We start from the raw sequence: 27,419 nt of genomic DNA on the forward strand, positions 1-27,419 counted from the left end.
TGATGAATAGATTGATCTTGAAAGGTACTGCCATGTTGTAGTGTACAAACTGTACAACATTAAAGCTATTGAGCGTGCTTTCTCCAAAAAAAAAAAATAAAATTGAGCGTGTTCGGCTGTGATTTCTGCCGCAGCCGCGCCAGTTGCAAATGGCTGCCGGCTGCATCTGGTTTGAACAGCGGCAGCCAGAGCTGAAATCGTCGAGGTAATTGCAAAGACTCGACTGGTTTCTGCCTTTCTGGCCGTGCCAACAATGATAGCGGTCATTTCAGATGAACCCTAAACATGGTAGAGATCCTCCTTAGGCTTTCGCCAAGCCATGAAGCAAAGGCTAGGCTGATGCTCACCGGCACATTACACTCCAAATTATCCAAAAATCTCTTTATCGGAAAGATGACCAAATGTATTCCATGTACAGAACATCTCTCCTTCAGAATAAATCTAAGATCACACATACAGTTCAATTAAAATTATGTTACAGGATGCAAAACGGAATTAATTTAGACTTACGGTGTATAACTGCAGCCAGAATTGCATTCAACCTTCCAGACGCAAGCACTTACGTAGCAAGGCTGAGGCAATTTAGCAACACACCCTCCAACCTTACAAGCAGCATCTAGCCGATGCTAAGTGCTTTCATACCCAGCATGTCCTTCTCATGGACCTCCCTTAGGATCTTGTCACGTTCATCTTCTTCCTCATTCTCTTCTGGTCCCTCCTCTTCCTGCTTTTCCTCCTCATCTGATCTGTAATCGATATAGCCATCGCCAAATGATTTGGGTATTCTCTGTGCTTCTTGCATTATCGTCATGATTTCTCCACTAGTTTGGTCCGAGAAAGCAGGGATATTGTCTTTCTTCGTGAAGTAGACAGACTGTGCCTCTTCTGTGAGCTCTCTCGGCAAATTCTTCAAGAACCATGGATGTTTCTTTATTTCGTTCATGGTGATTCTCTATACAGGAAATATATAGCCATATCAAAGCAAAGTCACCTATGGACGTATTGATAGGGAAACCCAGATAACTGGTGAGCTTGGTGTCATTACCTTTGATGGATCGCTGACAAAGATTCGTGATATGAGTTCTCTGCAATCGGTAGATATGTGGACTTGCTCTGGTATCTCATATTGTATTGCTTTTATTAGCTGCGAATTAAGATAAGCAGCCGGAATTCATGAGTACAAATAAGGTGGCAAACGAATATTGATACAAGTGCCAATGAGATGGACTAAGCTATCACCTTGACGGTCTTCATGATATTCTTGGGGTCATCCTTGTCTTCAAATGGGTAGGCTCCCACAAGCATGACATAGAGAGTAACCCCACACGACCATACATCTGCAATCTACAGTACCAGCATACACTTGTCACTACTTGAGTGTGCTATTTACCAAATAGGAGTACAATTGAAAAGTAAGAGAGATTTTCTTCTATCTGAGTTTTCAATTTGTGATAACAAAATATGCAACCAATATTTTACCGGTTCAGTCATTGCTTAAGTTCACTTCAGTTCTGCACTGCTTTTCTTTCTAAAAATGTGTAACTGTACTACGGATTAAGAAATCATAGGGTATATCACACTAACATTGGCTTATTTCTCATTGAGAAATCACTCCAAAATCATTTTCAGGAAGGATATAAAGGAAGAGCTTCTTTTTCATTCTTAAAATTATAACTTGAGGTATCACAATTTCTAGTGTAAAAACTTTGTAGCTCTAGACACTAGTTATCTTGAAACACCAAAATTTTATACTAAAAATTTGTTACCTCAAGTTATTTTCTCAAGGACCATAAAATTTCCCAAAAGGAAAAAAAAATAATAACAACGTCATGCACAGTTTGTCAATTCCAGTTAGTGTCCCTAGTCAATGATTCAATTGTTACTAGCACATTGTCCATGCGTTACAGTGGGATTTAATTTTAAAAGAATATCATAACATGTTATTAACATTAATTTTTGTATGCGTCATATTTTAATTGTTCCATATATTTATTGTTGACAGATGGGTCTATTAATCTCACGGTTCTTTTCTTCTCATAATATTAGAGTTAGTAGGAACAGTTAATATATGGAATCCACCATTATTTTTTCTTTTAAAAATAGAGTATAGATAAAAAAACAAGGAGTAGGTAGTGGTGGTGGTAGCAGATCCACTAGCAATGTTTATAGTTGTATAGATAAACTAATTGTATTGAAACTAGTAATAATAGCAGCATCTCTGTTCAAAGTTAAAACTATCAGTCTTTTTGTAGTCCATGAGATGGCATCGGGAGTTACTATATTTTCTACTATAAAATTTAATATCTCTAAGTACTGTATACCTCAAGATATTAATATCTTGTATAAAATTTGGTACTTTCTTAAAGAACCGTAAAATTGTTATAAATCTATGCTTGTGGTGGAAGGCACTGAAACGGATACCAATTTGCCTATGGCTTGCTAGTTGCTAATGTGATGTTTCCATATTACATCAGACCGTATTTGCAGAACAATCTAGGTTAATAGGGCAATATTATATTATTATTAAGAGATTTTTATCATCCTTGAAATGGTATATTAAGATACCACATTTTTAGTATGTATAAAAATTTGGTACCTCCAAATACTAGGTACTAAAATTTCACACTAAAAGTTTAATATTTTAAGTTATTTCTAAAGGATAGTAATTTTCTTTTATTATTAAATCACACAATTTGCAGCAATTTACAGCCTAGAGAAAAGCAGAGCACCACGTATAATTGGATTGTACTAAAAGATTGAGCTATCATGGTAAATTCATTAGGAATTTAGGAAGGAAAATCCATCACTACTGATAACTCCATTTTCTATTAAAACTAAGCAAACCTAGAGAAGCATGAGAAATCTGCGGGGCAAGTACCAATTGGTGGATAGTTGATCTGCATTTGCGGACAAGTCCACACAAATTTGCCAATGTTAACATATGTTGGGTATTAGGGCAACTTTAATGTGTATTCTAAGGAGGTGTATGCAGGAGAGAGAAACATGTGTAACAGATGAAATACAATAGATTAAGGTGCTAGGCTATAATTTCGAAGCAATTATGAATTATTTGGACAACTGGTGCTTATATTAAAAAAATATTTTAGCCAAAATATTTAATGTTGTAGGATAAGAAAAGGTGAGAAGAGAAGATATTTTTATCGGAGTAAGTCTAATCTTAGTCTAAGCTATATAAAGTCTAAAGATTGAAGCACATTTAAAACTAGCGCCTTATGAGATACCTAACAATACAATTTCTAAGACAATATGTACTAAAGATGCAAGATATCACACTTTTTAATGTAAAAAGTATATTACCTTGAGGTACCAAAAATTTGTACTAGAATTCTTGGTATCTTGAGATACTTTTCAAGAATGATAAAAAAGCCCCCAAAATAAACCTAAACGAATCCAAGCACCCAATACCATCTCTGACAATGACAAGGTAACAACTTATCCTTGATTACTGTTACACCAATTTTTTATTCTTCTACAACTCACGAACACTCTGTTGAACAGAAAGAAGCTTTCCATTGATCTAATTTTGCTAATAGCTAAGTAAGAAACAAACCTACAAATGTTTCTACCTTACAGAGCTTCACCAATTCCTGATATAATTGCATGATCAGATAAAATGAACTATGTTTTCTATTAAAAAAACAGTACTATGAATTGGCTTTTGAAGCTACCATCATCAATGAAATCAGAAAGACAGTAACTGTGGATAATTAAACATGATGTTCACAAAGAGCATGGCTGTTCAAATTGCTTCATTTATATAAAGTTAACAAAATTATTCATCAACGTATACATACAGGTGGCTAAAAAGGAATCTATAATATCTAAAGTCCTTTTCTCACGTAATAATGTCAGAGTGAATTCTCTGGAAAGTTGAAGACACAACCAAGCACATCCTGTACCATCTTCTATCGTCATCTTGAAAAGAAACCAGATCTCGCATGCACTTTTGAAGGAGAATTTCAATCATAACACCCAAAGTGCTTAGAAAGTAATAGTTCTACATCTAAATAATCAGCCAACAGGTTTGCTGACATGAAGAGTGTATATATGCATGCCACCGTGAAAGTAAAATAAGAGCATATACCATATATAATACCGAAATGAATAAATTCAGTGGTGTGGTTTTGAAAAATACTACTAAAGAAACATCAAAGTACATATCATAGACAAATAAGAGGTAATTTAACACCTTCCCATCATACTCCTGGAGGTGTAGTATCTCTGGCGCAATATAAGCTGGAGTCCCCACTGCTGATTTCGGCCTTGAATGCAACACCGATGACTGTTAAAAAATGGCAAACAATTATTCCGGAGCAAACTCTTATAGTCTCATAGGCACATCAAGAACTACAACGACTACAAACCCAGAGCAAACTCTGAATAATTGGAGTGTATACCTTGGAGTACCCAAAATCACATATCTTCAAGCGAGGAGCATCACTGCCATCTAAGAGAACATTCTCCAGCTTCAAATCTCTATGGCATATTTTCTGGGAAGTAACAAAGATAATAGCAATATTTAAGAATATTTCAGGTCACACACGTTATTTGAGAAAACATAGTGCCAATTTCTACTGCAGAGCAAGATGTGAACTCTGGATTATTGAATGTGCAGATAAGATGAGACCAATTTACCAATTTATCGTTTATTCATACCATGTGATGGCAGTAGCTTACACCACAGATCAACTGCTGGAAGAAATATCTGGCCTGCATTAAGCAGAGGAAACAAACTTGCATAAAACTATTATTTATTTTAGGGGAAGAAAATCAAGATAGGAGAGATATTATATATTGTGACCTCATCCTCACTAAATCGTTCTTGATCAACAATTCGATCAAAGAGTTCTCCACCAGCCGCATACTCCATCACGATTGCAAGATGAGTGGGAGTTAGGATCGCCTGTGAAAAATTAAAAACAGAGCAGGTCTTAACTTGTTCATTTTATTCCACATGGTGTGGCATATAGAAAAACAGAGATCAAACTAACATAAACCCATAAAACCGAGTTTAAACCATAAAGTAATGAGAATTGAAGGATAAACAAAACACATTCCCCGGAATTGTCGCCTTCAACTAGAAAACACCAGCCACGAAATTAGGGAGGAAAAAGAAAATACAAAATCGGAACTTCCCCGCAGAAATTATATAAGCACTGCACAGCAGCAGATAGTTAACTAAGGTTTCTGCAGATAACCGATAGAACACTGAGTAAACAATCGACGACTACCCATTAATCCAAAAATGTATGCTCCTTCACCTCTATGAACTGGATGACGTTGGGGTGCCGCAGCGAGCGGTGGTTGATGATCTCCCGGTAGGCGCTCTTGTTAATCTGCGCAAACCAATCCAAAGACCATCAATCATAACAATCCAACGCTTTCTGGCGCCGGATCCACGCGAGCAAGGCCAAAACCCCAACCCACACAGTGCACACACCCCCCAAAACCCTATTATACTAGTAGTATAAAAGGGGACCGACCCGGTGATCGCCGCGCGCGATGGTCTTGACGGCGACGAGGTCGTCGGTCTCGCGGTTGCGCATCAGCCGCGCCACCCCGAAGTTGCCCGACCCGATGCCCCGCACCTCCTCGTACTTGTCCATGCCCGCCGGTGCCGTCTGGTGTACGTGGCCCCACCCAACGCCCCCCCACCTACCAGCGGTAGCACCGTCAGTCGAGAGTCCCACGAAGGGAAGACCGCCGCGCCGCCGCCGCCGCGGCCGCCGTTGGGGACGAGGAGGAAGGGGAGCTCGACGAAATCGGTGATTGAGGGATACAGGTGGAGGCGGTGTGGCGTGTGCGTCGCTTTGCCGTGCGGCGCGCCTTGTGCCGTGTCCTTATATATAGGACTGGGGGTGGGGCCCACGGTCAGTGGCCCACCGGCGGGCCTAGGGAAGGAGAAGACGACGACGACCGGTTCTGCGGCACGACGAGTTCACGACACGACAGACGAAGGATTTTTGACTTTATGTCATTGACACATTCTCAAATATCATTTTCCTTAAAAAGTTTAACCTTTTGTTATAAGAGAGCAATATTTTTTGTTATGTATCATTTTTTAATAATATGTAGCTACATAGCTAACACTAGACGATTTTGCCCCTCTTCTTCTATTTTTCCTCCTCCTGCACCCACTCTATTTAGCCGGTCCGAATTATTGTTGTTGCTGCAACCTCTGTCAGAGTTGAGGAGAAATGTTGTGTTCGGGAGATGAAATATGAGGGTTAGTTATTCGACACGAAAACATAGTAATAGATTAGTACATGATTAATTAATTATTAATTATAAAAATTATAAAAAAAATAGGTTAATATGACTTTTAATGTAAATTTCTAATAGAAAAATTTTATAAAGAATATACTGTTTAGAAGTTCAGAAAACATGCGTGTGAAAAAAGAGGTAATATAACTTAGTTATCCAATCCAACGAACACGACCAAAGAGGAGCAACAGTACCTCGAGTTTCTTTATCGTGGCCCCTTGTCCATGGCTGGTCACTTCTCGCCTCCACCCCCTCCACTGGGTTGGGCAAGAGGAAGAAGATGACGACAACAAGATCATGTATCATATGGATTGTTGAGTTGGCAAGCTAAAATGACAAGAAGCAAAGAATTAGTAGATTCGGATGACAAAAGGTTAAAATCTTTAGGGAAGATGATATTTGAGAGTGAGCCAACGAAGAGAGTGGCAAATAGTCCAAAACCCTGACATATGATGGCTCACATTGATTCACAGTTACCACTCTTATAAGCCAAAATTTAAATTTTATAATTTAATTTTAGACTTGATTTTATGGTTTTTTATCGTGTTTTTTATAACTTTTGCTTTTGAGTCACTATGAATACGTATATAAAAGCTTTACGTGCAAATTATTTTTTGTTTGCAAAAATGTTTTCACGTTTTCTTCTAAAAAGGGAAACGATGGGAGCCGATGCCTATGAAACTGCTATGAGATTTTTTACATACTTGATTATCTGATCATGTGATAGTCATTTGAGAACTATGAATAACTAAATTAATAATATAATATGAACCTAAAAGTTTGCTTAAAAATTGGCTAAGAAGTTTTTATGTATAAGCTTTACTAGAAACGTCATGTATGATATCGAAAAACATGTACATGATAATAAACAATAGAGCGTTGGTGATTTTCCTTTTTTTTCCTAACTAGTGAGGATAGTACTTACGACTAGGATTTACATTGATGGATCGATTGGGATCTTATTGTCCACGCTCGATAGACAATTCGTATTAGTATCTTACTGAATTAAATTAATTGGATTCATGCCATTTTAATTTTGACAATTAAAATTTTTTAACTATTCATGATATTAGTTACATGTCATTCGAATTTTAATAATTTTTTAAATGTGCCATTGCAATCGAGATTTTTCATGAGAGTGTGTATTAAGGGTATAATTTTGTCAGTACCTTTATTTCTTCTTCAGCTCTGGCACATCAACGGTGGCTCATGTTCTCATGTTCATCTATATCCTCTCTCTCCCCTCAATCATCGTAACATCTGTGTTTTGCATTTCCTTCAAGACGCACGAGAGGAGGCCCACAAGCTTGAAGTATCCACCCTTGTCCTATTCCCATCCTTGCCCCTTGAATCACCGTTCCCCTCTTTGTCCCCATCCTCGTGTCCTAGCGCCGCTCATAGAGGGAGGCATCCGCCTCGATCCGATGGAGCTACAATGGAGGTCTTGTTTGCCTCCATCCATCCACCATCCAGTAGTATCTATAACACCATGAGGACCTGACTGCACCCTTCGTCTTCAGCAAGCCAGTAGATCTATCGCCTCCCGCTTGCCCCCCTCGAGTTGTCCTCTTTCCCCACGCAGCCAGGGTAGTGCCTATTGCATGGTTGCACGCCAAGCACGACACACTGAATGAATGCAGATGCGCTTTTTGAGGGACAATAGTCACAAGAGAATAATGACAAGGAGGTCTGTTGAGAGCATGGGCTACGATGATTCCTCCGCCGCCACTACCATCTTCCTCTCCTCCTCCTTTGGACCTTGTACTATTCGGTTCAGTGCCGGTGGGAGGCACCCACACATCGTGTCACCTCATTGCAGTGGGAGCTTGAGGAGGGGGATGAGTCCTAGACGATTGTTGTGGGAGAGCTCCTTAGCGTTGGTATCGAGGGTTCGCCAAGAACGCTATTTGGCTAAATGACGAAGTTCGTCACCCCTAGGTGTCAGTGGTTCATTTTAAAATTTACGACATTTCAGTGGTACACGACCAATATCACAAATAGTAATGGCATGTTTTAAATCGACAAATTTGTAATAGCGTGGATCCAATTACCCATACTGAATTAGGCTCAGATGGTTTGGAATGCAGAACTCTAAAATAATTTATGGATAGAATTTTTATATCTGTTATTGGCAGTTTAAGAGCATCACCATAGAACTCCAATATAGCTTTCAATTCTACAAATTTAGGTTTGTGGATAAATTAGTTCAACAACTGCTCTTATCCGCCTATCTGCTCTCTCGCTCTCTACTTGCAGGGAGAGGTCGCACTCCCAAACAACCCGCGGGAGGTGTAGATGTTGATGTATCGGGTAGGGACAAATTTATCTACGTTGTGAGTTTAAATGTACCTATTTTTTTATTATTGGAAGTTAATTTTGAATTATCTATTAGAAAGAATAGCCTATCACACACCTAAAAATCTGATTGGAAATCCTAAAAAGAGAATTAATTATATATAAGCTCCATGAGTCAGGGTCCAAAAGCATATCAAATCATTTTTAAATTTTGATTTATATGTTTAATAAATTCTTTATATCAAAATCTTATACATGCAAAAATTTTAAGCATTCTATATGAAACATATTATTTAGAAGGTTGGTAGCCAGGTCCATCCATATAAATCCAAAATCACCGGTAAGACTGAACGTAGCCCAAGTCCAAGAAACGAATGGCTTCGAATCAGCGGCGGAGCATCCGACACCACTCGCCCTGAGTGGCGTGCACAGGTTTGGAGTTTGTCAGCGCCTGCGGCGGCGGGCGACACGTACGCCGCGCGCGGCGTGACGGTGCGAACTGTAGAGACGCGGTGCGATGTATGGGGCACGACGGCACGTACGTTACGTATACGATGCGCTCGGCTCGGCGTTACGCTGCGTTTGGCCGGTTAATCCAGAGCCGAGGAAAAGACACGGAGGGAGGGCAGAGCACAGACGAGAGAAGCTCCCGTCCCGACCGATCAGAGGGCGACGCGCATGCCTGCGGATCGACGACCTAGCAAGTGCATGCGAGTACGTGGGTAGGTAGATCTAGCCAGGATGAGGGGAGCATGCAGATAGGTCCCCGTCACGGGCATCCGCAGGCCGCAGCTCGATCCACGCCATGGGTAATGGAATGGCCGTTGGTTGGTCAATCGTTCTCGGTGTTTCATAGCACAAAGTCAGTCGTGGATGCAGTGCTGCAGCTGGCGCTGTCTTGTGGCTGCTACTCTTTCGATCTGCGTCGTGGGACGGGATGGAACGGGACGGTGGGAGTCGCTGAAATAGGGAGGGAAATGTCCATTTTGTCTCCCTTGGTATTTAAGCTAAATCCAATTCACCTCTCTTAACTGTAAAACCGCCTATACAGTGTTTCTCAATATTCAATATATAAGTGCAAGTTGGCTCCTTCGATCATGGTTTTCGAAGTGGTTTTGTTGCATGTTGATTGGCTAACAGGCACGGACGACCGTGGTCTACTCGATGGACACTGTTCAAGAAAAAAAAAGTACATAGAAACTACACGTCAATCAAAAGAAAAAAGAATGAAACCTCATAAGAATCACATGTCAATGCTTATCTCCACGTCTCTCAAGTCTCAACTCTCGTAGCAACAACCATCATATCGAAGGATGGAAGCAGCGTTGCCATTGACTAGTCATTCCATGCACGGCAATGACGTGGGATGAATAGAAGATGGTAGCACGGCAATGACGTGGGATGAATAGAAGATGGTAGCAGTGGCTCTCAAGGGAGAAACCAAGTTAGAAGCTTCTTCTCAAGGCGGTAGTGTTTAGTGTCGGGCAAACTCGAACTTGAGCCATAGATAGCTAGATCCGGGGTACGTGTGATTGCAGTGGCAAGTTCCCATGGGCCATGGCGGGAGAAGTTGACGTCATGCGGGACTCACCAAGCTCCACCACTGTTGTCTCCCTTCGCCCATTGACAGGTGGACAAGGTAGTGGTATAGCGAGTGGTGGACCGAGCAGTGGAGCAAACACCACTTTGTTAAGCTCATGGATCCTAGCAAGAAGAGCGCAACAAAGAGAAATCAACTAGTGGTGGGGATGCTCTTGTGGAGATGGTATAGAGGTTGGACATGAATATCTCGAGCATGACGAAACTCACTAGAGTCATGAGCATACGGAGGAAATCAAGCTTCACACCCAAAAACATTGCCAATTCATATAGGTCACCATCGTCGCTTTCACCTTGCTCCCCCAAGAGCTCTGCATTGCCTGACCTCGAGCTTCTTTTTACCACCAATGTGGGCCACGTGAACCCCTACCGTCGTGCGTGTTTGGGCTCTACCATCATCGCCATCCCCTCATTCCACTAGGTCATGGGCTCTTGTGGGATTTGGGTATAAGAGCAACAAGACTGCTATTACCTCCGTTTCGTATTGTAAGACTTTTTATCCTTGTCTAAATTCATCAATTGATAAATACATATAATTTATATATATATCTAAATTTATTAGCATCTATATGGATGTAAGCAAGACTAAAAAGTCTTATATTATGAAACGGAGAGAGTAGAAAGTTATTTTCAAGCTCCAACTAGTAGAGAGAGAAACCGAAGGAGAGGAAGAACTCACTACTAGACAACCAACAAATAACAACTTCCTAGCTATGGTGTGGTGTATATGGGTCTTGGGTAGCTTAGAGAGAAGTCTTGTAGTCCGATTAGGGTATGGTCCGAGTAGTTGTAACAGGTCAATTTATTGTATATCCCAAGTAATTGTATATAGGAGGTTATTCTCATCTAGGTTTCCTATAGGTTGTTACTTGAGCTATTATGGAAACCGTATCTCATTTTCTCCGGTCCCTTGAGCTATAAAAAGGAGCTGGGTAGCCTTGTTGAAAGGGACGATATGTGTGATACTTGAGCCGTATCACTTATTTTATTCACAATTCAATCTACGCCACTAGAGTAGGGTTTACCTCCATCCTAAAAGCCCGAACCAATATAATCTTCGTGTGATTACCATTTTTCCACAGTCTTTCGGACCCCATAAAATATTTCCCGATCATAAGAATAGACCAATAGTGATAGCGTTGAAAACTCCAATATAAAGCATAGGATTTAGGCTTCGAGGTAGGAGTCGGCAATGGGAGGAGGGCCGGGGGAGAGGGAATAGGAGGCTTTTCCCAACCTTTGAAAAGACATCCTTTAGAAATAGCCAAATTGGCAATGGGGCAACAACAGAGATGAACGGGTGGCATGGCGGCATGGGCACCCTCAAAGCCGCATAGATGGAGGCTAGTGGTAGGTGTGGCCAGTGGCAGGGGCGAGGGGCCTTAGAGTTAGGAGGTGATAGGACGCGACGAGACACTAGAGATAGGGAAGATGACAACACTGAGGAATGACAATGTCGCCTACCTTAGAGAGGAAGCCAGGTGGGGGCTTGTCGATGTCGTTGGTGGCATTTGGTGCTATTGAGCCAAGGGGTGACATCGGCACACTTGATCTACTCTAACATTGTCATACGGAAGAGAAAAAAGCAATGAGGTACATTGCTATTTAAGTACGTGTCTTGACGCAATAGTAAATGTAAAAAATGACTAAATTTTAGGTTATTTTCACGTGACTAAAAACTAGAAAATCCTTATAAACATCTCTAATTAGCTGTATTTAATTTAACCCAAATCCTCTCCTAGATGTCAAGTGTTTGTAGTATTTTATATTTGTGTATATATAGAGGGGATTTGCCCGTGCGGCTTTGGCCCACGAGGAGGGATGAAATGGCCTAACTCCCCAGAAAACCCGGAGACAATTTTGGCCCAACTAGACCCAATTCTACGGTGCGCTGCGAGACGGCAACGAGTCCTACGACTACGAGAGACCAACCCGGCGGCTGATCCATCATCCATTGCGCACCACGGCGCAATCGCCCGGCGCGCGTAACCGCGGCAGCAAAACCCCTCCGCCTCCTGCACGCACGTACGACGACACACGCACAGCCGCGCGCGCGGGGTGCCTGCCACCGTGCCACCGCTACGGGCCCCCGCCTGCGCGCGCGTCTTACTTATTCCGAACCAAGCGTGTCTTCATGGGACCCAGGCGTCCAAACCACGAGCCGCCCGCCACACAGCAATGGACTCGATCTCTCGCTGCTCCATTAAAACGCCAACGCGAGGCGAACGCGTCAATGGCGCCGGGTCGCAGCGCCTCGCCTCAATGGCGCCGGGCCGCAGCGTTACGCAGCGACGCCAAGGCCGAGACAGCGTAGGTTTGCAATTGGGCATGAGCTGGCTATTAGCCTATTTTAATCAGCGAGTGTAATTCTCATCTTCCAAAATTAGTTGGCGGCCATTACAGAGCCCGTGTACTTGGAGGCAATGGGACGGGATTATATTTATAAACAAAAAATAATTTATAACTAAAACTAAGTTTTATATATGTTTTTATAGCAATTTAAAAGTAAAAGGCTATAGTGAAAAAATACTATAAATTTAAAGTTAAAATTTTTCTTCGACTTATAAGCATAAGTGAAACGGTAGGAGGATGTGTCGTTATAAGTCCGCCGTAGGAAGCCGGATATATACGCTGGAGTATTACCAAATGTCAAATGTGGATACGGTCTTAAAAGTATAAAGGTCAACCATATAGAAGAAGCTATGTGCTAGCTGCAACGGAATGTACCTTAAGAACTCCATTTCCTAAAAGAAGAGCAAACTGCATGTATCTAACTAAACTATTGCAGATAACTGGGTCAGCGCATCTACAGTTCATCATAAGATTAACATAATGTTTTAGTTTTCGAAAAATAAGATTAACATATGTTTCAGATCGTTGGGCGCCATGTGATGCCATGGCTGACTTTGGACTTGGTCCATGTAGTATATTTAATTTATGTTTTATAGGGGTCAGAGTTATTAATTTTAACTTGTGTATTAATATTAATACACAAGTTAATTTAGCAAAAAAATAATATGGTGAAGACAACAGGCATTTCATTTAGAGTAAGAGCCAATTCTATGTCCCATGCAAATTCCTTCGATCCTTCTGCATCCCTGAGATTTGTTTTATCTCTTATATATCGATGAGTTTATATTTGGATCTCTTACGTACACATTCTGTTAGTTGATCATTAGTTTGACCGTTAATTCATGTAGAAATGACTTTAGTGTCCTTGGTATATTGCTAGAAGCTAGAAATATTTGATTTGTAAATTATTTGGGTTGTGAATAATAATAAGAGATAAATTACTAAATATTTTTAAAAATAAAACATAATTTCATTAATAATTAAAAAATATTTATTGTATACAGATCAAGCTCCCCACCAAATTTCAAAATTACTTTTTACGAATATGCAGTGAAAAAAGATTCATCGAAAAAAGACAAAGGAGATGGAATTATTTCATTGGAAACTATCAATACATATTTAAAATTAATGTGTAGATTTAACATATTTTTTTAAAAAAATATTTTTAGAAAATAAGTTTTATTTTTTTAAGTTTGGCATTAACTGATTGTATCCTTTTATTTTAGTATAAGTTACTTTTTGGACACAAAAATTTATCAAGTAGGTAGCAAAAGTATAAGAGGGATAATATAGTCATCTGAAAAATATTTAACGATCAACTAATGGTCAACTAACATAAATGGTACAAAGGGAATCAAAATAAAAAGTTAGATGTATTGAAGGGATAAGGTAAAATTTAGGTGTACAGAGGAGATTGAGCAAATTTTCCTGAATAAGAACTCCACGGGCTATGCAAGCTATGAAAGCTCGAATGCTGCAAAGTAGTAAATGTTCCAATACAGCACGGTATGCATTTAAACCGTTGGAGGGGGTCACAATTCACAACCTAATGCTTACCTTCCTATCATTTGGTTTCTTTCCGTCCATGTCCTATTCCCTTGCGCTTTTACTCTTTGTGTTTTTCTTCTAGCTGAATTTATAATCGAACCAACTTATATATTTAGTGGATAGGAGTTTTACAGTTTACATTAGCATTTCTTATTAGACACACTAAATTTACCACCTGGTGGTGTTTTATGGGTTATATGGTTTGATGCAGTCAATTAATCACGACTTCCATTTGAGAATAAAAAGACATAATAGATTTCTATACGGACTCCAATCCTATGATTTAACTATTAATTTCTTTTATAATATATTATTACCCACAACTATGACATTAATAGGTAGCATACGTATCAACATATTTTCAACTAGAAATCTAATAAAAACATATATTGTTAGTTCAATTTAGTAGTTAAAATTTTTAAATCCCGACTTTCTGGAAAATAAAGATATCTTCTATGCCTCCATTCTTTTATGTATATAAATCTAAATATAAGTGATTTTATGGATGAATCTAGACAAACAAATACTTGTTTAGATTTATCCCTATAACCCCTTTTATTCTAGAACGAAGAAAAATAATTTAGAACAGATGGACTGTCACAAATTTGAAATCGAGGCTCTGCCCTTCGTAATAAAGAGGCCATGGAATCAATTTCTAATCAAATATTGCAAACACAACAATGTATGGCGGAATTAAACAAACTGCGAATCCCCACCACCTTGCCTAAACACAGGGAATAATTAATGAACCAATCATGGAGACATTAAGTATATACCCAGAGATCGAACATGGCAACAACAACGTTTATGCATCATGGCTAGCTCTGTCATTAATTACGACCTCCTCCCGTGGTAGTGGCATAAATATGCGTACTCACCATGTGATCGATCGATCGAGCTCGCAAGACCACTACACAAACACTACACACATTTACGACGGCAGCATTGTCTCTGGAATAGTTGATCGATCGAAGGGAGAAGAGTCCGATATGGGGAGAAAAACGGAGGCCGCCGGCGCCGGCCGGGAAGAACCGGCCGTCGTCGTCGCGATTAGGATGGACAAGACGACGATCATCGTGTCGTCGGTGGTTGGTTCCCTGGGCGTGCTCAGCGCCATCCTGGGGTTCGCTGCTGAGGCCGCAAAGCTCGGTGTAAGCATGCACGCACGAACACTGCTTACTCCATCTCTCTAGCTAGTGTGTTCTTGTTGCACGTACGTACTAATGGCGTATGTAATGGGATGTGTGTGTGTGTGTCTTGCAGGATTGTGCATCGGCTCTCGGGCTGGCGGTCACCGCGTCCATCTTCCTGATGATGGCGCAGGTCACCGTGGCGGCCGCCGGCGGCTGCTGCGGGTGCTGCAAGTCCAGGGCCATGCCGTCCGAGGCCAAGCGGATCGTCGGCGTGGTGTGCGCCGCCATCTCATGGTGAGTCGTCATGCAACAATTAACGTAAGATATCGACGGTCGCGCGTACGACGTGGTGATCTCACGCGCTCTCGCTGCGTGCGTGCGTGCATGGCGTGCGTGCAGGGTGGCGGCGGTGGTCGCGTTTGCCCTGTTCGTGGACGGTTCGATCGGCGCGGCCGTGGCGTGCGTCGGCCTGGTCGGCGAATTCGCGGGCGCGGCCGTGCTGGTACTTCTCTCCACGGGCCTCGGGATCACCTCCTTCGTCATGCTCCGCACGCAGTCGCCGCGGCCGCAGCCCGGCGAGGGTGGCGCGGCGCCGGCCCCGCGGGACGGCGCCGAAGAACCCACGCCGATCGGGACCCCGATGGACGGCCCCGGCCAGTTCCGGCTGCCGACGCCGCAAAATCCTCAGGCGCCTGAGCCACTGCCGAACTATCCACCGCCGGCATACTCTCCTGCGCCGGCTCAAGGGAACGCCGGCGGTCAAGCAGCGAACCAGCAGCTCCCGCCTCATCCACAAGGGCATGCGCAGGTCTAGCACCGTGGCGCATATATATATCATCGCGCTCACGCGGACGCGGTACGTGTTGAATTGAATCGATCAGGGGCTAACACGAGAATGTAAAACCCTTGATCGTGCTTCAGTGTTTTGTTTTTTTTCATTGGTTTGATTTCAATGCTGATTTGTACAAGGCCAACTCTATAATTTTGAGGGTACTAGGTGAACTCGGTATCATAAGTCCTCTAAATATTTTTTTTACTTGTAATATTGTTGATGTCAAAAGTTGATTCCGACGTGTTACACATATAGGTCTAAAAGTCTTCTTAGATCGCTCCAGGGCATGATCTAAATTCTTAGAAAATATACAGGTGTGTCCGTCAGTTTAATCCTCCGACTGACCAGATAAAAAATAAAATAAACCGATCGGCTATCGAGCCGATAGGTAACTGACAATCCAGCCGATGAGATGTTGATTGCCGATAGGCTGAATAATTGGATGTTGAGCTTGGAGATCGGCTAGAAGCCATGATCAATTAAAATTGATGAACATGTAATTCTCATAAGCCGGTGTAGCACAAATAACTACTGATCTAAACAAACAAAGTCGATTGGTATATAAACAAGTAAAGAATCAACTACTCTATTGATATAAATACAATAAGTATGCATACTACCAAGGATCATCGATAATAACCAACTGACGATACTCTAAGATCTATAAAATATCTAACATAATTTACTGGAAATAATCTTAGAAGAAAAGAACAAACCGAGACAGTTCAAGATTATGTCTAGCAATGTTAGACTAGATACTAAACAGATCTAGATCGTTATCAAGCTGATAAGCCGATTACTGATAGTTTATCGGCTGGAACTCTAATAAAACAGTGAGCAAGATACATTGACCTGACATAAACCATTTGATAAACGTAATCTAATAGACCGGACCGAGCCGAGGCAATATTAGATTGAATATGTCAAATAACAAATATCAAATTAACGTAAATCACCAAAAGTGGTCGAACAGATCAACCGAAGATTACATAAGTAACCTAAGTTGAAACTAATACGATAACTAGCAATCATAAAACCAGATTAGAAGATCAAACTAAACCGAGACAGTTCTGATCTAGCCGACATGATTATCGGGGCCGGCGGAACATAGGACTTATCCTTCCACCGAAGATCGAAGCGATGTAGCCCCACATCAGGTGACAAGTTCGGCTGGTGATAAACCTCGAGAAGGAGGGTGGCGGTGTGCCAAAATTATATTGATCTGTGATGTAGATGATTACAATAACCCTTGGGCGTACATATTTAGACCAATGAGTGAGTACTATTCCATATAGGACATGTGACACGTTTTTTTATAGATAAAAAGAAACACATGCACAAGTCTCGATCGGACTCTAACTCTAGTCCCTACTACATATGTCACATGTTTCCTAATAGATAAAAGAAAATAACAAGTTCCAATCAGACTCTAACTCTAGAGATAAAAGGAAAACTACTAAAACATGCCTAGATAGAATTACCGTCATGCCATGGTTTTCACAGTTCCGCCATCTTGAATTTGGGTTCTTCTAGATAAGCTTTCCATTGACTTGTTACACCCTTTCTTTAACCGAATCCAATAAAGAATTTTATTAAATTTGGTGTTAACACATGCCCCCTAGTTTTGAAGCATGAGAACCGCTTTAAAATTATCTTCACTTCTCCAGCTTAATGACTCCAAAACTCTTCTTCCTTTGCCTCTTGTAATCGGCTTTCATGAGTCGACACTATCTTAATTAGATGTGTCAAACTTTAAAACTCATGGCAAAATAATTTGTCTTTGATACGTTCTAACAGTCGTCCAGATGCAAGATCGGCTAATTGTTTATCATTTAGGCTTAAGACTATAGCATCGGCTGCAAACATTACTAAATTTTTATATATATTCTATAGCCGATTCATCTTCCTGCTACTTAACCAGAATTAAGTCTGTATGTTTCGTCTCATCCATGCCAGCAAAAAAATATTTGTGAAATTGTTTCTTAAATTTGAACAAACTTATCCTATTACAGACGAAACCCCATTATTTCCCAAATTTGGACTCCTTCGAAATTCGATTCCTTATCCCATACACACATAAGCTCCCATGCTATGTCGTATGGAATTTTTACCACCATATGCATTGTTCTTTAGCCTAAGCATCTCATATGTAATACTGATCGTCCAGATATCATCTTCTTCCAAGTTAATTCCGATCCATCACTGACAATATTCTACTGAGGCATCAAAATACATCTACATGCGAATCAAACAAGAAACCGTGTCTGAGCATAAATTCTATTCTAACTTGACTCAACATTAGCATAGCAATAGTATCAGTACGTATAAAAACCATCTGGAAGTCAAATCTCTAAATAACAAATCCGAAAAATTGAAAAGATTAGCCAAAATTGAAACCGATCTAGTAATTCTGAGCAGACCTTATCGAGTCAACCAACACCTCCACCTCGCCAAAAGACTTCGAATACCAAAACCAATTACCTCACGTACTAATTGTTCATCATAAATTAATAACTAAAACACACTTTGATTTTACAATTGTGACCCTGCCGCCGCCGTCCTAGCCTCTTTCGGTGGCTAGCTAGCTCAGATAGTGGCGAACTGAAGAGGGGAGAGGTGGTGGCGCGGCCTAGGACGTGGAGGCATGGAGAATCACCCAATACCCCCGCGACCGTAAGCACAGCAGCTATAGATATGTCTGCCAAAGTAGCAAACGCGTCGTCCTACCGTAGTGATCTTAAGTATGCTGTGGACGGCTGCTTGGTTATTACTAAGCCCGTACAGTATATATATATCAGTTTAGTGCATGTAAACTGTACTGAAGACGACACAGTCAGAACTACGCCCGGATAAACTGTCATTAGTGCCTCGATCACAACATGCCTATTTATTAGAGAATGAGAACGATTCATTGAGATTTGAGAGTGATGTTGAAATCACGCTGAGCATAGCCAATATATACTCACGTCGCTGTTGTTTTATTAAGCTCCTCCTGTTGGCAGGAGCATATATAAACCGTGTGCCCATCGATCGAACTGTGTCAAAGTGTGACTGAGCGTCGTCTGAGCCCAGCCCTCTATATAAACACGCCCACGACGCCCAATCTTGTACATCGACCAGCGAAAGAAAAGAGAAAGATCGAGAGTCCGATCGATCGATATGGCTAAGAGCGAGGTGCCCGCCGGCGGGGAAGCGCAGCCGGCGCCCGCCGGCGTCGCGATTAAATTTGACAAGACGGCGATCATCGTGTCGGCGGTGGTCGGGTCCCTGGGTTTGCTGAGCGCCATCCTGGGCTTCGCCGCTGAGGGTGCGAAGCGCAACAAGGCGAGTTCTTGTTTAATTAGCGCTACTGGATGGAGTATATGGTAGATCATGGGCTACTAGTTGACTACGTGATGCTTTAGTGACAAGAGAAGATGACGCGGGAGATTGATCATCTGTACGTATATAATGTGCATGTGTTTTTCCAGGTATGCAAGATCGAGGTGAGCAACGACTTGACTGTCTCGACGTCGACGAACAACTCGGCGGCCGTCGGGCTGGGGGTCTGCGCGGCCATCTTCCTGCTGATAACGCAGATCACCGTGGCCGCCATCGGCGGCTGCTGCGGCTGCTGCAAGTCCCTCGCCATCCCGTCGGAGACCAAGCGGATCGTCGGCGTCGTCTGCGCGGTCTTCTCATGGTGAGTACGCCGGCTTATGGTACTAGAGTATCACCAACAACAGCTCATCTAAATTTGGTTATTCATATTTTTATTTGGATGATCATCTAAACTGGTTTTATCCTTTATATCTCTTTCTATTCCACCAGATCATCCATATATGACATCATCTATATCTTTTTGGAGGATGGAGAGATATCATCCAAATATGAAGGTTGTTTGTCCTAATATAGATGACATCTAAAAATAGATGATAGGATGACCGTTCTGTTGGAGCTTAATTTATAGTCTTCATCCTCTATTTTTAGAATATAGGATGAGATAGATGAGCTGTTGGTATACTCTTAGCCATGCCGCGCGCGCCGTGATCGATCGATTGTCTGCGCACTGCATATATGCGATACTTTTGCTACTGGTTAATTGTTGCTGTGCTTGCAGGGTACTGGCGGTGACCGCGTTCGGGCTGTTCCTTGACGGCGCGATCGTGGAGTCCGACTGCTTGCACATCATCCAGGGCGGCTTCTTTGCGGCCGGCGGCGTGCTGACCCTCATCGTCACGGCCCTCGGGATGACATCCTACTTCATGCTCCGCACGGAGCGGCAGCCCAGCGAGCCCGCGGCGGCGCGGCGTCGGCCGGCGCCTCCGGTGGACGATGATGAACCCACGCCGATCGACGTCGGGGTCCCGGTGGGCCCCGGGTTCCCGCCGGTGTCTCCGGTTCGTGCGCCGCCTGGTCCTGCTTTTGCTGCTGCTCGAAGCCATGCTCAGGTGTAGCACCCGACCTCACTGTGATCATCCTGTGTTGGGTCAGAATCAAGGGCCTACTCGTGAAGTTTCTGCTGTGATTTGAAAATTGTCATGCGTACGATCTAGTTGTACGACTTACGTATGACTAAATTGATTAACGGATACAGTAACACTTCTAGATTGGTCGATGGTTATATGCTTTTAGTCATATGTAAGTCGTATAATTTGGACGTATGTACCGTAGTGCTGGTGATTGCTGTGTATTTGTGACACATGCTGCACGTGTATCTGTGCTAGCCGCGGTTGTGAGTTATTGATTTCTGATGTTTGGGAAGTCACTCATAACTTCAGTTTTCATACTTATGCATGCAAGAACTACCTGGTTGTGTCATTTTTTTTTTCAATTACAATAAGGTGAAACAACAAATTTATAAACGGGAAATAATTTGTATATAAAACTTTTATAAACATGTTTATAGCGATATAAAAGTAAAACCTCTAAAATCAAATTCAAATTTAAAGCTAAAAGATTTAAATTTTGATTTATAAGCATAAGTGGACGCAAAAAGATTAGGATGAGCATGTAAGACATGTATAATATATTCACCCACCATCTGCAAGTGCGCCTCTACTACACGTTTAAAAGGACCCAAGCCAATGACAAATCCGTAACTACACTACCTGTTTTTTTTAGATTATTCACCGAACTATTTGCTTCATGCTTCGAAAGATACATTTTAATCTATACACCACTTGATTTAAACTATTTATTAAGTTTATTCTCAGAATCTTTAATTTATCGTAATAATTAATTAGATAATCCATATTAACAATTTGATCAATAATCTAAATTAAATGAGACTTCCTATTGAAAGTGCACTCGTGTGTGCATAATATATACGGGTATTAAAATTAGAACTTGGAAGGTAGAGTTACAAGAACTCGTACGCCATTGTACCACCGTGTGTGTATATATATATATATAAGTAGAACGATTATTTGGTTTTTTTAGAAAAATCCAAACAACATATTTGTAAATGGGAAATAATTTATAAATAAAACTTTTATATATGTATTCTTGGCAATCTAAAAGGTAAGACTGGAAAAATAAACTTGGGTAAAAAACCCCAAAATCAACTCTAAATTATTTTTTAATTAGTTTATACATAGCAGATTCTTAAACGTGATCGCATGTCATCTGGATATCCATACTCTCAAAATACACATCTATATCTCAAAACTTGCTAAATATATATCATGTTCCAAACTATCACGATCTCTTTGGGGTGTCATATATCGTGACATTGTCCTTAACAAGTTAGTCATGGTAGAGTTAAAATGTTAGAGTTTTTTTTTACTATTTTTAACTTTTAAAAAGTGCATCATATTTTTTAGCATAAAAAATTAGTATCTTAAGATAGAATGTACCTTATGATGCCTGAATTTTATATTAAAATATTTTATATCTTAAGATTTTTTAAGGATGGTAAAAAAATTCTAAAGATTATGCCATATCATCATTGGTGAGGCATGCCATGTAGAATTTTAGAGGGGTAGTGTCAATTTGGAGATTACGAGAACATAGAGATAGAGACGAATAAATTTATGGAACGGTATAGGCTTTACCTTTTTTTTTTACCATCCACACATGATCAAAATTACTCTTATATGATAACCGGACGTACACTTTACTCTTCCTTTACCATCACACACAAAATATATATATATATATATATATATATATATATATATATATATGTGTGTGTGTGTGTGTGTGTGTGTGTATGAAGGCGTGGATAAAAGTCTACACCACATATGTGAAGTACGATATAGCGAACTGCGATTGCAATTAATGTATTGGGCCACTTGGGGACACTTGTTTTGTCTATGTATTCCTACACACAGCATATAACTAATCCAAGCGCTATAGTTACGACTTAGGAACTGATCAAATGAAAGTCTCCAGAAAATTAAATATGTAAAGAGTACTATAGTGTTATAAATGTTTTAAGGGCACATATAGATGCTATTTTTAAGAAAACGATGCTTATAACATCACTGGTATCCATGCCAACCGATCTTGCAACTATCTATGTGCCCATATGGTCGTATGTCATTCTCTCCGTTTCATAATATAAGATTTTTTTAAGCTTATATAAATTCATCTATTAATCCATTTATATATTTTATATATGTGTCTAAATTCGTTTCATATAAATTTAAATAAGACTATAAATCTTACAATATGAAATATATTGAATACATAATAGCATTATTCTAGAGTACGAAGAAGATGGCTTTGTCCAATGATGTGACTAGCTATGTATATGGACATCTATAACATTATGGTTGGCTCTATGTCGCTAACAAAAGGCTAGAGTATTCACTCCATTTTTAATTAAATGTTTGAACTAATCAACGTCATATAAAAAATGGATTGATCGAGGTAGTATTTGAGAATGAGAAAACAAAATGTGTGTCCACTGTCTTCTAATTAAGAGCAAATTTATAGTTATTGAGAAGATATCAGGAGGTGTTACTTTTTTCTATGTAAATTTAATTTGGTACCTTGGGTACTAGGATATACCAAATTTTGCACTAATTTTACGGTCATTGAGACGATACTATCACTTTTTTCCAGTGTTCGCCTAAAAGGCCGTTTAGACCGTTTAAACGGTGTCTAAACGGTAGACAGAGTGAATCTGTCTCATTTAGGGCCTAAACAAAGAATTAAATGAGCTGAGCGTTTAAACGGGTCGAAACGGTTTAAACGTCATAAACAAAACGGTAATCAGCCTATTTAAACGGTGCGAGAGCGGATTAAACGCCGACTCGGCGAACAAAATTTGGTTCTCTTTTCTCTAGTTCTGATTTCTGAGTCAATCAATTAACCCACTAATCAATGATTGATTGAATGAGTTCCTATTGCTTTGAATCAGCCACGTTGTTCAATGATGGATGTAATTGTAGTGATTGATTGCTGGTAATATTTCAACTCTTAGTCTTGTGATTGTGTATTTTTGTGCAAAAAATAGGAAAACCGTTTAAAACATTTAATCCGTTTAAACAGTATACAATGGGTAACCGCCCGACTAGCGTTTAACGTTTAGGCAAACACCGTTTTTTCCTATGTAAATTTTGTACTTCTTGGTATCTTAGGTACTTATTTTTATATTAAATTTTGGTATTTTTCAGTATCTACTCAAGTATTATAATGTTAATTTAGATAAATATAGAAAGTCTTATAATATAAAGTTTTGCATATTTTAAATCACGGGCCAGTTATCCTCTTCGGTTGTTCTCCGCGAAAGATATATTGCGCCATTGGTTTCTGATCCATCCTAAGTCAAGGTTCTATAAATCCCCATATTACTAACTAGTTCTCGGTGGACGGTGGTGACAGGACATGCATAGAATTAACCTGTGTCTAGCACTACTTGCTCTCCCTTTTGCACTACTAGCTAGAAAGAACACACAAAGCTAGCATGTGTTTAGGTAACGTATAATGGTGCATGAGAGCGAAGTGGGAATTCGGAATAATTAACTTTTTGCCACTCTTAGAAATGGCACTAACATATTTGCCACTGGATCCACATGTCATAGACACATAAGGACCCACGTGTCATAGACAGTGGGTGGCAAATATGTAAGGTGTCATTTTTAAAAGTGGCAAAAAGTTAAATCCCCCGAATTCAGGTTCTCTATCTTTTAAGTAATTAATACAGAAATTCATTTTGCGGTCTCCTTGCATTAAAGAAGTTAAAGCAAATCATTGTCGACTTTATAGATCAAGTATTGTGAGCTGCAAATCAAAGCTTGATGGACATTAAGGAACACTTGTTTAAAAACATATATAACACAATCCTATTGGTAAACATGCATCCCGAAAGGGTACGTAATCCAGTTGTTACAGTGACATGAGTAGCATGTAACATTCTAGGTTTAAATCTTCACAGGAACATAAATTTTAAATTGTGTATTTGAGGGGTAGAGGCCAGCTAAAAATACCCTTTTCTAAAAAAAACATGCATCCATGGTTGTCGAAAGAGTAATATTATGGTCCATAAGAATGTACCACTTTTTTCTATGTAAATTTAGTGAGTTTTTTTTATCATCCTTGAGAAGATATCTAAGATATCACTATTTTTAGTGCAAAAAAAGATATGTTTTTTATCATCATTGAAAAGTACCTAAATATATGAAGAATTTTAGTATAATTTTTGGTACCTCAAAGTATCATACTTTTTAAAGCTTTTTTACACTAAAAAGGATGGTACATTGAGATATTTTTTCAAGAATGATAAAAAAGCTAAAAAAGGTATGGTAACTTAAGGTACCAAAAATTTGTACTAAAATTATTAGTACCTTGAGATACTTTTTAAGGATGATAAAAAAACCTAAATTTCAGATATTAGAAGGTACCAAATTTTTTAATAAAATTTGTGTACCTCTCAGTACCTACTCAAAGACGGGAAAATTGCTCTTGTCGAAAATATGTGCAAACGGCCTAAAGGAGCCCGTTCTAAAGGAGCCCAAAATTTCTTAGGATTTGAATCCTTTGAAATTCTTGTGGAAATCCTGCATTCTAAAGGAGCCCAAAATTTTTTCATGCTTTTTTTATGCCTATAAATTAAAATCTGAAAACTCATTTCGATATGCGGTTGTATAACCGAAAATATTTTGTTTGTGCACTTTGGGGCCTATAAGAATAAAAGTCTAAAAGTTTACTTTCACAGGTGATAGTCTTTCCTTCTTGTGAAACTGATCCATTTGATAGGCGTTTAGTTCTCGGTTGTTGGTTGACTTGGTTCCCTCGTTTGTAAAAATCCAATTTTAGTCACATATAAAAACAGCTTTGGTAGTAGTGGTATAAACTCGAATGTATAGGCTCTCCGTTTAATCTTAGTCACTGTAAGTCTGTAACCTACTTGGCCCTATATTGATGGATTATAAGTTTTGGCAATTTGACCATCCAAGAGAAGATAACATATTTTATAGTATAAAATTTCGGTAACTCTAAATACTACTTCATCTATTTTATATATTATATATTATAAGATGTTTTAGTCATATATAGATGTATTCATGGATCAATGAATATATCTTATATACATGTGTAGATTTATTAGTATATATATGAATTTAGAGATGACAATAAAATCTTATAATACAAACAGAGATAATAAGGTATTAAAACTTTACAAGTGTAAAAATTTGATATCTCCAAATACTTTATCAATAACTGTAAAATTTCTCATAAACTTTATTCACCTTTTCTTTCAAAGTTGTTGGTAACATTTTTATGATTGATATTGCATAGTTTTTTTTATGTCAACTTCTTCTCTAACCGATGGATATGAGCATTTTTCCTATCCTTAAGTAGATATCATAAGGTATCACTGTTTTCCATGTAAAATTTATTACCTTCTAGTATCTAAGGTACTAAAAGATATCAAATTTTACATATAAAACAGTGAGTTTTACTCTCATCCTTCCTTTTATACCTCGAGGTATCGGTATCTCGCAGTACCAAATCGTTTCTCACCATTGGATCTAGCTAAGTAGGATGTGCACTGTTAGATCCAACGATCAGAAACGATTTGGTACCGCGAGGTACCGGTACCTCAAGATACAAAAGGAAGGATAAGAGAAACTCTAAAACAGTAGTTTTTCATGATACCTACTAAAGGATGATAAAATTGCTAATATAATGCACTGTTAGATCCAACGATCAGAAACGATTTGGTACCGCGAGGTACCGGTACCTCAAGATACAAAAGGAAGGATAAGAGAAACTCTAAAACAGTAGTTTTTCATGATACCTACTAAAGGATGATAAAATTGCTAATATAATGCACCGTGATCAATTGATTATATTGGGCCCAGAAGTAGCTTGGCAAAATGGCAAGTACCTCTGCCTGCTTGCATGCATAGCAATTCCCCACAATCGGCCATGCGGCATTGACCTCTAGCCTGCAGGACGACACAACAGCTCTTTATGTATCACCGAAGCCAACGGTAAATTACTCCACGTAACAGTCGTAGTCTCCTGGTTGACCTGATCATAGTGGACTTCCAGCCGATACCCGGGCTAATCCGGACATTAGCACAAGTTCAATAATTGAGATCTGTGCTATTTAATTCTCTAGTGTGTGTTCATTGTTGGTAGCAATATATAGTACGTACTCCGTAGTACGTATAACATTGTAGTTCATATTATTATTTTTAAAAAAGATTCAAGACCAGTTCAAATGTTTGTCGATGGCATCTACATTTAAGTAACTATTTGTTGTAAATTGACTTTGCTGACAGGCGCGGTACGTAAACCCCCGGCAACTTGCTCTGCATGTTACAGAGCATGAATGATCGAAGACATAGTACTACGCAGAACATGGCCACATGCAGCAATGGCTGTTTTATTATAGAGATATGCTTCAGTTCGACAGAAGAGTAATTTTATAGTTCAACAAAAAATAATAAAAAATATCTCGAGATACCGGTATCTCAGGATATCAAATCGTTTCTAATTATTGGATCTAACAGTGTGCATCCTACTCAGCTAGATTCAATAATGAAAAATATTTTGGTACCTCGAGTTACTGGTAACTCGTGGTACCAAATTGTTTCTGATCGTTAGATCTAACAGTTCATATCCTACTCAGCTAAATCTAATGGTGAGAAACGATTTGGTATCTCGAGGTACCGGTACCTCAATATACTTTTTTTTCTGGAGCAGAGCAAATCTCTTGTTATAAGCTCCTCGCGTTGGCAGCAATGACGTAGACCTACTTATGGCGATCGCCGATCGAACAGCATCCATCAGCAACAGCAAGCCTGCATGTGACCGATCGAGCTCGCGAGCACTCCCCTCTATATAAACAGACGTACGGGTAGCAACGCCACTCCGTTCTAGCTCTGTCTGTCCAAGAAGCGGCGATCGGTCGATCGTGAGTCCGATAGATCGAC

At 39.9% G+C, this 27,419-nt stretch overlaps 3 protein-coding genes across 3 annotated transcripts; 2 read left to right on the forward strand and 1 right to left on the reverse strand.

Annotated features, from left to right (window-relative positions):
- Nucleotides 1-5,824, reverse strand: LOC102718835 (serine/threonine-protein kinase SAPK4-like). Its single transcript, XM_006654386.3, has 9 exons — nt 5,505-5,824; nt 5,283-5,357; nt 4,823-4,924; nt 4,678-4,731; nt 4,419-4,511; nt 4,211-4,303; nt 1,240-1,344; nt 1,046-1,144; nt 1-952 (listed from the first exon to the last, which is right to left on the reverse strand). Exons 1-9 carry the CDS (start codon nt 5,625-5,627, stop codon nt 617-619), a joined length of 1,080 nt encoding a protein of 359 aa, XP_006654449.2. The 5' UTR covers nt 5,628-5,824; the 3' UTR covers nt 1-616.
- Nucleotides 5,825-15,068: 9,244 nt separating this feature from the next.
- On the forward strand, nt 15,069-16,026 carry LOC102703219. Its single transcript, XM_006655290.2, has 3 exons — nt 15,069-15,230; nt 15,343-15,506; nt 15,612-16,026. The coding sequence occupies exons 1-3, from the start codon at nt 15,069-15,071 to the stop codon at nt 16,024-16,026; spliced, it is 741 nt and encodes a 246-aa protein (XP_006655353.2).
- A 3,177-nt stretch (nt 16,027-19,203) lies between these two features.
- Nucleotides 19,204-20,480, forward strand: LOC102703496. The gene is made up of 3 exons (XM_040524373.1): nt 19,204-19,378; nt 19,576-19,726; nt 20,144-20,480. Exons 1-3 carry the CDS (start codon nt 19,204-19,206, stop codon nt 20,478-20,480), a joined length of 663 nt encoding a protein of 220 aa, XP_040380307.1.
- Nucleotides 20,481-27,419: the final 6,939 nt, after the last annotated feature.

The sequence above is a fragment of the Oryza brachyantha genome, chromosome 5 (genome assembly GCF_000231095.2).
Source record: "Oryza brachyantha chromosome 5, ObraRS2, whole genome shotgun sequence".
In the NCBI taxonomy this organism is placed as follows: Eukaryota; Viridiplantae; Streptophyta; class Magnoliopsida; order Poales; family Poaceae; genus Oryza; species Oryza brachyantha.

What these genes read in the sequence shown, in the direction of transcription:
- LOC102718835 (XM_006654386.3), bottom strand. Translation starts at nt 5,627, where the DNA reads ATGGACAAGTACGAGGAGGTGCGGGGCATCGGGTCGGGCAACTTCGGG. An exon ending in AACGATTTAGTGAGGATGAG is followed by an intron (nt 4,732 to 4,822) that starts GTCACAATATAT and finishes TGCTTAATGCAG; the next exon opens with GCCAGATATTTCTTCCAGCA. An exon ending in ATATCATGAAGACCGTCAAG is followed by an intron (nt 1,145 to 1,239) that starts GTGATAGCTTAG and finishes CTTAATTCGCAG; the next exon opens with CTAATAAAAGCAATACAATA.
- LOC102703496 (XM_040524373.1), top strand. Translation starts at nt 19,204, where the DNA reads ATGGCTAAGAGCGAGGTGCCCGCCGGCGGGGAAGCGCAGCCGGCGCCC. An exon ending in GCGCAACAAGGCGAGTTCTT is followed by an intron (nt 19,379 to 19,575) that starts GTTTAATTAGCG and finishes ACAACTCGGCGG; the next exon opens with CCGTCGGGCTGGGGGTCTGC. An exon ending in GTCTGCGCGGTCTTCTCATG is followed by an intron (nt 19,727 to 20,143) that starts GTGAGTACGCCG and finishes CTGTGCTTGCAG; the next exon opens with GGTACTGGCGGTGACCGCGT.
- LOC102703219 (XM_006655290.2), top strand. Translation starts at nt 15,069, where the DNA reads ATGGGGAGAAAAACGGAGGCCGCCGGCGCCGGCCGGGAAGAACCGGCC. An exon ending in CTGAGGCCGCAAAGCTCGGT is followed by an intron (nt 15,231 to 15,342) that starts GTAAGCATGCAC and finishes TGTGTCTTGCAG; the next exon opens with GATTGTGCATCGGCTCTCGG. An exon ending in GTGTGCGCCGCCATCTCATG is followed by an intron (nt 15,507 to 15,611) that starts GTGAGTCGTCAT and finishes GCGTGCGTGCAG; the next exon opens with GGTGGCGGCGGTGGTCGCGT.